At 44.3% G+C, this 11,494-nt stretch overlaps 1 protein-coding gene across 4 annotated transcripts; it reads right to left on the bottom strand.

Moving 5' to 3' along the window:
• Positions 1–3,421: 3,421 nt before the first annotated feature.
• LOC123104084 (serine/threonine-protein kinase D6PK) lies at positions 3,422–7,267 on the bottom strand. Of its 4 annotated transcripts, none has more exons than XM_044525806.1 (3): positions 7,020–7,267; positions 5,017–5,983; positions 3,422–4,646 (listed from the first exon to the last, which is right to left on the bottom strand). In XM_044525806.1, exons 2-3 carry the CDS (start codon positions 5,880–5,882, stop codon positions 3,779–3,781), a joined length of 1,734 nt encoding a protein of 577 aa, XP_044381741.1. In that variant the 5' UTR covers positions 5,883–5,983; positions 7,020–7,267; the 3' UTR covers positions 3,422–3,778. The 4 variants fall into 4 exon arrangements, with proteins under 4 accessions (XP_044381741.1, XP_044381743.1, XP_044381744.1 ...); XM_044525808.1 differs by having other exon boundaries at positions 7,015–7,265; XM_044525809.1 differs by lacking the exon at positions 7,020–7,267 and adding an exon at positions 6,550–6,797.
• Between the last annotated feature and the right edge of the window lie 4,227 nt (positions 7,268–11,494).

Genomic DNA, 11,494 nt, shown 5'->3' with positions numbered 1-11,494 from the left:
CCTGAAGTGATTCAAATTGTCCCTTATGCAATCTTCCTTCAGCACAGGAAGGCTGAGGTACTTTGGCTCAAACACCTGTTGCATAACCTCAAGGGTGCACTTGACTTCATCCGCCACCGCAACAGAGTAATTGTCTGAGAAAAGGATGGAACACTTCTCTAGGTTAATGAGTTGACCCGTCGCTGAAGTATAAGTGTTCAACAACCCCTTAACAATGCTCGCCTGCTGGCCAGACGCTTCAAACAGCAGCATAGTATCATCCGCAAATAGCAAGTGAGAAATAACTGGTGCACCACGGCAGATAGCCACCCCCTTTAGAGAACCTTCACCAACTGATTTTGAGAAGAGTGCAGACAGGGCGTCAGCAACAAAAAGAAATAAGAAAGGGAAAATTTTGTTTTTGCCACTCTAGATTTTGCCATTTTTTCTTATGCCACTCTAGATTTTAACATTTCAGTTCTGCCACTCTTAGCTATTGACAATTATCACAATTGCCATTCCGTGGCAAAACCAAAATAAATTAGAGTGGCAATAGTGATACATTGTCCAAAGCTAGAGTGGCAAAAGTGAAATAAAATTAATTTGCTATTGCCATATAATGGCAATTGTGATATTTTTCAAAAGCTAAGAGTGGCAATACTGAAATGTCAAAATCTAGAGTGGCATAAGGAAAATTGGTAAAATCTAGAGTGGCAAAATCTAGAGTGGCGATAAAGGGTCACCTTGCCTTAGTCCTCTAGAGGAAATGAAACTCTCAAACAATTGTCCATTGAATTTGACATAATATTTCATTGATTTCACACACACCATAATCCAAGAAATCTACTGTTGGGTGAAGCCCCATTTACCAAGTGCTTTCTCCAAAAAATCCTAGTCAACACGATCATATGCCTTTGACAAATCAAGCTTGTAAGCACACGCCGCCGGCCTGTTTTGTTTCAGCGACGGTATATGATGAAGACATTCAAAAGCAATTATAAAATTGTCAGAGATAAGCCTTCCTAGGATAAAGGCACTCTGATTCTCTGAAATTAACTCCACAAGCATCGGCCTTAGCCTGTTCACCAAACATTTTGAAACAATCTTGTAAATGACGTTACATAGGCTTATCGGTCTAAAATCCTTGAGTTCCATTGGGAAAGGAATTTTTGGGATAAAAACAATAGCCGTGTCGTTTACCCCGTCAGGCATTATTCCTGACTTAAAGAACTCCAAAACAGCAGCAATAATTTCAGATTTCAGCACGGCCCAATTCTGTTGGAAGAACCTAGCCGGGAGACCGTCTTTATTCATCCAAAACCACGGTCATAGGTACAAGGTTTGGGCCATGAGGATTGCCCAACCACACATGTTCACCTACATCTAGGTTACAAACAAATTTGGCAAGATTATGAGCCTCAAAATGAAAGTTCCTACGCTCAAAAAGAAAAGAGCTGGAATTGAAACTATTACATGCGTACTGTATATATGTCTCAGCAGACCTGGAACAAATGTCGCCCTTTGCTGTTTAGGCCCGGTTCAGTTATACCCTTTATGGGCTGAGAGCTACTAACTTTTGTTTTATGCTTAGCTATGGGCTGTGTGCCCGTTGTGCAACTTGGGCCGGTAGGTTTCTCCATCTTTGCCCGTTTTTCCTGTCAGAGAATTGATCTTTTGCCCCACATTTCGTTGCAATTGGATCATTTGTCACCCCTAAAAAGGGAACCTAGATCATTTGCAATTTTCCATTTCTTGCCATATCAAGATAATCTGGCATGACGCGGACACCAATTGCCCTTATCTACCTCGTTTACCTCGGACGCCCTCAAGAATTGCGCGACGGTGGTAACACGAGCCGTTTCCCAGGTGCAAGGTATTTTTATCGTTGTGTGCAGGCTCAAGCAGCCATATGGAAAAACATATACGAGCAAGAAAAGCTCGGAAAAGAACCGGTTAGGAGAAATGAGAATCAATTCATCAAAGTCCTGGAAAAAGCTGGCAAAATAATAATTAACACGGATGAGAAGGCAAACCTCTCAAGGTAAAAACACTGAAAAAGTAAGCATGAATGACACTCGGGGCAAATGTGTAAATCAGTGTAGTTAGGAGTGTTGAACATGAATTTTCAGCTAAACCGACGGACATTGCAGCTCGTTGCCACATTACTAAGGCCTTCCACAATGTATGCCCGCACCGGTACCAAATGCGCTTTCCAACCATTTGGCGTTTGTGCCCTACAGGCTACATTGCACTCCAATGTGAAGCTGGTGCCAGAACTTTTTCTTTGGTCGTCGGTGGTGATGTGGCACCTTTTTCGCCAATTTGACATTGGCAGCACCGTTGAAGGCCTAACAACTTGGTAATGCGGCACCTTTTTGGCCAATTTGGCACCGGTAGCACCGTTGAAGGCCTAGCAACTTCTTTCATACGGAACCTAGTTTGTCATCTTGGGCGACAACACGCTTTACTAGGACAACTCTATCAGAGTCGCCATATCGGCCTGATTGGCGTGACAACTTTCCTATGGAACCCGGCTTGTACCATCTTGGACAATGACACGCTTTGGTGAGTCGCACACACACGCACACGCACACGCGTGTCCACCATGCGAGAAATAGGATTCCTCAACGGACGGTGGTGGCTTGACTCGTCTTTGAGGGTGATGTTTCCCGCTGAAAGGTACTGTTGTTTTCGGTTGATATTTTTCTCCCCAGCTTAAAACTTCCAGCAATGGCACTCGTCGCCAAAAGAAGAAGTTCCAGCACGACACGGTTCCTAGCTAGCTACTCCAACATCCCCAAACTGACTTGAGTGGGCAACAGGCCTGTGAGTTGTCAAAGTGCTGGTGGTGCATCTCCTGTTCTGTCCTGAAAGTTCATCTCCAGCCGAGAGATACGTCAATCTGAACCACCCATGCGAAAAATCTCGCTGAAGCAAATCCAAATCCCTCCCAAAGTTGTACTCCCTCCGTAAAGAAATAAAATAGTGATCCAAACACTCTTATATTTCTTTATAGAGGGGTACTAAATCAGAGACAGTTATTTTAAGACGGAGGAAGTAGCATACATGATGTGAATTCCCTCAGAAAAGAAGCATCCATGGTGTGAAAGTATGTACTCCCTTCGTTCCACAATACATGCCTTTCATTTGTCAAAATATAGATGTATCTAGACATATTTTAGTATATAGGTACATCCATGAACAAATAGGGAGTATAAACCACCCTTCTTTCATCTCACACAACATCAAAAACCGGGCAAGAGACGTACATACATAAATAAGCTTGTTCCTACTCTCCACATGTCACAATCTGCAATCATATTCATACAACAGGAATACCTGGTCCTGGTGAGATAGATAGTAACAGCTGCATTGTCTGTTAGCATGAAGGTATCAGCAACACTAGAAGCAGCAGAATAAGCCACGCGGAGCGAGCGATGGATGAAGAAGAAACATCAGTTACAAGGTACAAATAGCGGTTACATTCGACGGCCTGAACAGGCACGCTCCTTCAAACCCGTTCAGGAGGCACCGCCACAATGCGGTTTCCGAAAATCGCAATTAACATGCATAGAGTATTTGGTTGACTAAGAGAGAGGACTAACAAGTTCAATGGCGAAAAAGAAAAAGGAAAGAAGAAAACTTGGGGAGGAGGCTCCAGAAAAGAGCATACAATCTACAACAAATGAGAGTACCTTCCCAGGCCAAGAGGGGGAGCTCTACACTTTCTCTTTCTGTGGTGCCTCAGCTCAAATGTGCTGTTGTTCCGGAGGATCCATAATGCACCACCAAAGAGAGGCTAGAAGAACTCAAACTCTAGGTAGTTGTCCGAGCCCTTCTGGTTGGAGGCCGGCGCGACCTTCCCGTTCGCCGACGGGGCCTGCTTCGGGCGGCAGTCCAGCTCCACGGGCTTGGGTATGTCCGGAGGGCTCGCGCATCTTATAAGGGCCCAGTTCACGCCCTCGAAGAAGGGGTGCTGCTTTATCTCCGTGGCCCCACGCTTGTGGCCCAGCCGGTGCTGCGGGTCCTTGACCAGTAGTCCCCTTATCATGTCCCTTGCCGAGAAGCTCACTAGCGGGGACTCTGGGAACCGCAGGGGCTGACCGACGACGTTGAAAAGCGTCGCTCGGTTGCCTGAACCCTTGAAAGGGGTCTTGCCGAACAGTAGTTCGTACAAGAATATGCCAAAGGTCCACCAATCCACCGCGCTGCCATGGCCTTCCCCTTTCACTATCTCTGGGGCCAGGTACTCGTGGGTGCCCACAAAGGACATAGACCGAGCATCAGTTGGCTCGGCGATCATCTCAGGGAATAGGTTAACCTGGTTCACGATGTCCGGCTTTGGCTTCTCCTTCTTAGACTTTGACTTGGACTTGGATTTCGAGAAGAATCGAGGACCAAAGCATGTGGTTGGAACAACACAGGATGGCTGAATGCACGCAGGTTGGACGCAGTACGCTGCATTGTTCCTCTGCAGCGCATCTAAGCCAGGATTTGCACCCCTGATCACGGTTGGGCTCACTGAACAACGAAGAGAGAGGTCAAAATCAGTCAGCATGATGTGCCCATCCTCCCGAACTAGGACATTTTCTGGCTTGAGATCACGGTATATAATCCCGAGCATATGCAGGTACTCCAATGCAAGGAGCACCTCTGCTACATAGAACCTGAAACATCAAGAGAGAAAGAAAAAAAAATAAGTTAAATCCTTCGTCAGCATTCAGCACAGCTTTCATAGGCAAATGAAAATCCAACAATGATCCACTTAGCAACGTGCAACTATCAGCATGGGACACATTAGTTTCTACAACATACTGCACCTTTCTGATTCTATTGTGCACAATAAACATGCTATATATTACGACGTAAAAAAGACTTAAGTATTTCATATGCAACCTGACTATGGCAACATGAAGCTATCAGGCCCAAAAATAATGAAGTGATGTTGAAGCAGACGAGACACATGATAAAATACCTAACAAAGAATGTTATAAACAAATCATTCATGTGAAATAATTAGCAAGAGAAAGTGCATACTTTGCTGCTTGCTCTGAAAAATGTTTTCCAGGCTGCCTTTGTCGAAGAGTGTGCAAGTCCCCTCCAGGGCAGAACTCCATAACCAGACACGAAAACTTGTCCGTCTCAAAATGAGTATATAGGGTCGGCAGAAATGGATGATCCAGGGACTGCAGTATCTCCCGCTCGGTCTGTGCCCGGAGCAGCTTCTTCCGACTAGCCAGAGATGTTTTATCCATCACCTTCATTGCAAAGTGACTCTTGGTACCACTCAATTCAGAGAGATACACACTTCCGATATCACCAGAACCCAGCTTCTTAAGCAACCTAAATTGGTTCAGACCAAGAACGCCCTCCCTGGATTTGACCACTTGGATGGCCTCCCACCTCGAATCATTCCCTTTGTGGGGCTTTGTGGTGGCACTGCTCATACTGCTGCAGGAGCTCTCATCACTCAAATCACTGCTTGCACTAACACGGCACATGCTGCTCTTGCCACTCTCGGTGAAATCTCGGCCACTTGTCTTAGCACTACCACTGGTCTTACCCAGACTATTTGTCCCATCACTCACTTTAGCTGAAATAAAGCTATCACTGATACTACTCTTTTGCGACGACTTCTTTTCTTGATTCTCGTTGGAATCGGAGTTCTTAGTCTCTTTTGACTCATCAGATTCTGCCTCTGGGGCTAGTGGCACATCCAGGCCCCCAGAGTCTGAGGAGAGATCTGGAGCATCCTTGTCCAGCACAGGAGCTGGAGATTCTTGCTGCTGGTCCGGCTCCCCGGAAACCTCCTCAGCAGCAGATCGCTGCCTGTCATCTTCACCCATTTCCTTTGGCTTTGCCGCTTGCTCCGGCATACTTTGGGAGGCAGGCTTGGAAGACATGAACTGAGCAAGCGGTTGACCGGAATCACAACAAACGCCCAGTCTAGGCGCCCGGTCAGTGCTCAGTACAAGGCTGACCGAGCAATTCCCAACCTCCTAACCTGCAAATCAATTCGCCCAGACAGCGTATCAGCATACCAATAAAATAACTAGGGTTTGTTCGTATCAATTCACCAGAAGAGAACAAGGATCAGAAATATTCCAAGAAATCCAAACCACCAGGTAAAATCGACAGAAACAACAACCTAAAACGGACACGCCGAGCAGAAAAGAAAGAAATCCCTACACAGAAAGAGAAAGGGGGGAATCATTTTGAGAACCACCCATGAGACCAAGAAGTCACCTGCAGACTCACACACAAGCTACTGCAACTAAGCGCTGGGCAGATCCATCCACCCGGCCGCCCCTGCCACTCCGCCGCATCCCAAAAGAGGAGAAGAGAGGAGGTGAAGGGAGGAGAGAGGTCCTGGCTAGAAAGAAGAAATCACAAGCCCCCCACTCCACCCCACCCCCAGGAAACCCCGAGCCAGCAGCATCTCCCACAAAAATAGGGCGGAGTGGGCCAGAACCGCGGGATTAATAACAAAAGGGAATCTTTAAGATATCCCCAAAGCGGCGAGGTGAAGGGGATGGAAAGGGGGAGGAAGGAAGGAGAGAGCATTGCAACCTGGCACAGCTGCGAGCTCGTCACAAGGCGCACACATCCCACCTTTCCCCTCCCTTCCCCCAAAGGGAGAAGCAGGCATGATGGAGCGCGCCATGGATCATATGAGCCACAGCGCGGCAAGCACACATGCGGTGTCGCGCATACGTAGAGACAGACTAGCATGGCATCCACATCAGGGCATGGGGGGCACTCACTCCAGCGCCCCCATTGAATGCAAGCTAGCAGGCAAGCAACGGAAAGAAGAGAGAGAAAATGGTTTTTTAATGAATAAAAGGGGCGGGATTGGATCTGGAGAGTGATGGGCGGCGGCGGTAAAGCCGCACAAGCAGCAGATCAAGAAGGAGCACCCGCATATCCATCCCCACCTCCACCTGAGGAAAATGACGCCGCCCCTAAATCCCTAGGCGGCCGTCCAGTCAAGAAACCAAGCTGCCGGGCCGTGGCCGGGCGGGGGAGGCGGCATACCTTACCTTAGGAGGAGGGCGGGGTGGCCGTGGCGGCGGGTCGAGGGAGCGGAGACGCGGCGGCGGCGGGATATTCGTCGTCTCCGCGCGGAAGGCGGGCCATGTGCGGGCGGGGCTGGCAATGGCGGAGGGAAGTGGAGGGAGGTGGGGGCGGGTGGAGTGGCGAGAGTACTAATTGGTGTGGGGATTCATCCGGGCAAGGGGAGGAGAGCTGCTGGCGCTGGGTCAGTGGCTGGCCCAGCCTGCAAAGAGACAAGCGCTTGTGGGGGAGAAGGGGAGGGGATGGAGGGACGGGTCAAAGATGATGGTGGTGGTGGTGAAAAGCTGGGCTCTTGGGGCGCATAAACTAGTCTACAGAGCGGTTGATGATGATGGTGGTGAGTAAATTAAACATGGGTTAGGGTTAGGGTGGGTAGCCAGCCGAGGGTACGGCGTGCAGGGCGTGGTCTCCCTCCTCTCGCTCCCTCTTTTTCCCACGGACCGAGACTCCCGTGCCCAACGTCCACTTTCCTCCTCCTTCCCCTGCTTGCGGGCGCTTCCTGTTGCAGAGATCTGGATGGCGATGGTGGTGCTGGAGGCCCATCCTGGCCGTCCGTTCTTCTCATCTAGCATGTGTGCATGCTGTAAAGGAATTTGTGTGTGCATGCTGTAAAGGAATTTGTTTTGGAATTCAAAGGCATTGATCTAAAAGTTTGTGTTATAGAGTCAAGCTCGTTCGATCAATTTGATACGGTCTATCCATTCCGGGAGAGGGTTTAGGGCGCGTAAGTGTGGCGCACGCAGATTCTGTGCCGTTGATTTGCGCCAAGATTCGCGTTTGGGGATGTATAGACAGGTTTTTGTTTTCACTTTTATCTATAATATATGTTCGCATATCATGACGATATACCTGTTCATGTGGGGTCGTGTAGATAGGGAAATGACAAACACTTGAAGATAAGGAAAAATGGTTCACCGGACCCTAGTTATGGTACTCTTGCTGCTTCTTCTTTGTTCTTCTCTCATGTGCATCAAAATAGAATATCCACCTTCGAACATCATTTGAGTACATACGCAAAAAGAAAAGAGATCATCTTGTGTCCTTGGAGATTGAAGCCATCAAGATAAGAAGCACCACAACAGTATATTTGGTGCAAACAGGTACATATTCGACTGCAAACTTGATTTTCTTGTTTAGTCCTTGGAGCGATCTTGTTTGTTCAAGAACGAGCTTTTAATGTGTGCTATAGCTGGAACATTCTGATATTTGATATTTGTATTTATTGCGTCAGTGTTCGCGTTGGTCATTTGTTATCTTTGAAATATTGAGTACTTTTAATTTGAAATTGTATGAGCTAGAATCTTATGATGCGTCTGTAAACAATGGGAGCACATGTATGTGTATAAAATATATTTTCACAAATTTTTAGAGAAAAGTCATACGCCCGACTTTATGAATAAAGCCACCAGACAGAGTCAACGAGACCACACAAAAGTTTCACCAACATAAGGGACACAGTACGAAAGAGTAAACGGTGGCACGCAGGCTAGATAACAGTGGAATCTATTTTCACAAATTTTTAGAGAAAAGTCATACGCCCGACTTTATGAATAAAGCCACCAGACAGAGTCAACGAGACCACACAAAAGTTTCACCAACATAAGGGACACGGTACGAAAGAGTAAACGGTGGCACGCAGGCTAGATAACAGTGGAATCTATTTTCACAAGTTACAGACGCTGAAGGTAAATTATATGAACTTTAAAATCCATATTTCTTCCTGTGAAACTTGAACATTGCGTAAATTTAATTGAGTCGTAGATCATTACTGTATATCATTCTCGGTAAAAATAGTTGTGTTGAGTGGCCGAGAATAATTTTATATTGGAAGGTCAAAACTTTTGAAAGGACAATCTTTGCAAGTCGTTAATAAAACTAACCCTAAAACCCTAAACCCCTAAACCCTAATAATCTACAAGGCACAAATAGTAATGGCATCGCAACTAATCACAAATTATAAAAGAAAACTTACACCCTAATAGTGAACAATAAACCTAATAATCTACAACATATAATTATTATTGTCAATGAAACTATTGCTTGTTATGCCTAGATAGGGGTTTCCTTGAAGGGGATGTTGTAGACACTTATGAAAAAATAAAAACTATATTTAGGCACCCCATGAATGAGAAAGTTGAATCTACATCTCTTTTGCTCTCCTACCAAAATGAATCTATTAAAGAGATAAAGGCTAGCCTAGATACAAACCTCCATAACATACTTAATCTTTCTTCTACCATTAATAGCTATGTGCTTTATCAAAATAGAAGGATTACTTCTATAGATAGCAAGTTTGCTCTTTTCTTTCCTAATACCAAAGATGGCAATACCTAGATCTATTCTTGCTTGTTATGCCTAGCTAGGGGCGTTAAACGATAGTGCTTGTTGGGAGGCAACCCAATTTTATTTTTATTCCTTACTTTTTGTTCCTGTTTAGTAATAAATAATTTATCTAGCCTCTGTTTTAGTTGTATTTTTTGTGTTTAATTAGTGTTTGTGCCAAATAGAACCATTGGGAAGACTTGGAGAAAGTCTTGTTGAACTTGCTGTAAAAAACAGAAACTTTAGCGCTCACGAGAACTGCTGTCATTTTTATTTGGAGAGTGATATTTAGTTAATTCTTTTTGCAGATGATTAATAGATAAATTCCTCACGTCCAGCAATTTATTTTAAAAAATTTGGGGTTCCAGATCTTGCGTTAGCTACATATTACTACAGACTGTTCTGTTTTTGACAGATTTTATTTTTCGTGTGTTGTTTGCTTATTTTGATGAATCTATGGCTAGTAAAATAGTTTATAAACCATAGAAAAGTTGGAATACAGTAGTTATAACACCAATATAAATAAAGAATGAGTTCATTATAGTACCTTGAAGTGATCTTTTATTTTCTTTCGCTAACAGAGCTCACGAGATTTTCTACTTTAAGTTTTGTGTTGTGAAATTTTTAAGTTTTGGGTAAAGATTTGATGGATTATGGAACAAGTAGTGGCAAGAGCCTGAGCTTGGGGATGCCCATGGCACCCCAAGATAATCTAAGGACACCTAAAAGCCAAAGCTTGGGGATGCCCCGGAAGGCATCCCCTCTTTCGTCTACTTCTATCGGTAACTTTACTTGGAGCTATATTTTTATTTATCACATGCTATGTGTTTTGCTTGGAGCGTCTTGTATCATTTGAGTCTTTGCTTGTTAGTTTACCACAATCATCCTTACTGTACACACCTTTTGAAAGAGCCATACATGATTTATAATTTGTTAGAATACTCTATGTGCTTCGCTTATATCTTTTGAGTTATATAATTTTGCTCTAGTACTTCACTTATATCTTTTAGAGCACGGTGGTGGATTTGTTTTATAGAAACTATTGATCTCTCATGCTTCACTTAGATTATTTTGAGAGTCTTAAATAGCATGGTAATTTGCTTAAAATCCTAATATGCTTGGTATACAAGATTAATAATAAAACTTTTTTATGAGTGCGTTGAATACTATGATAAGTTTGATACTTGATAATTGTTTTGAGATATGGAGATGGTGATATTAAAGTCATGCTAGTTGAGTAGTTGTGAATTTGAGAAATACTTGTGTTGAAGTTTGTGATTCCCGTAGCATGCACGTATGGTGAACCGTTATGTTATGAAGTCGGAGCATGATTTATTTTTTGATTGCCTTCCTTATGAGTGGCGGTCGGGGACAAGCGATGGTCTTTTCCTACCAATCTATCCCCCTAGGAGCATGCGCGTAATACGTTGCTTTGATAACTTGTAGATTTTTGCAATAAGAATATGAGTTCTTTATGACTAATGTTGAGTCCATGGATTATATGCACTCTCACTCTTCCACCTTTGCTAGCCTCTCTAATACCGCGCATCTTTCACCGGTATCATACACCCACCATATACCTTACTCAAAACAGCCACCATACCTACCTATTATGGCATTTTCATAGCCATTCCGAGATATATTGCCATGCAACTTTCCACCGTTCCATTTATTATGACACACCCCATCATTGTCATATTGCTTAGCATGATCATGTAGTCGACATCGTATTTGTGGCAAAGTCACCATTCATAATTCTTTCATACATGTCACTCATGAGTCATTGCATATCCCGGTACACCGCCGGAGGCATTCATATAGAGTCATATTTTGTTCTAACTATCGAGTTGTAATTGTTGAGTTGTAAGAAAAATAAAAGTGTGATGATCATCATTATTAGAGCATTGTCCTAGTGAGGAAAGCATGATGGAGACTATGATTCCCCCACAAGTAGGGATGAGACTCCGGACGAAAAAGAAAAAAAGAAAAATAGAAGAGGCCATAAAAAAAGTCTCAAATATAAAAATGAGAGAAAAAGAGAGAAGGGACAATGTTACTATCCTTTTACCACACTTGTGCTTCAAAGTAGCACCATGATCTTCATAGTAGAGTGCCTCTC

Source organism: Triticum aestivum, chromosome 5A, assembly GCF_018294505.1.
Source record: "Triticum aestivum cultivar Chinese Spring chromosome 5A, IWGSC CS RefSeq v2.1, whole genome shotgun sequence".
Lineage (NCBI taxonomy): Eukaryota > Viridiplantae > Streptophyta > Magnoliopsida > Poales > Poaceae > Triticum > Triticum aestivum.
This window is presented reverse-complemented; position numbering and strand designations above follow the sequence as displayed.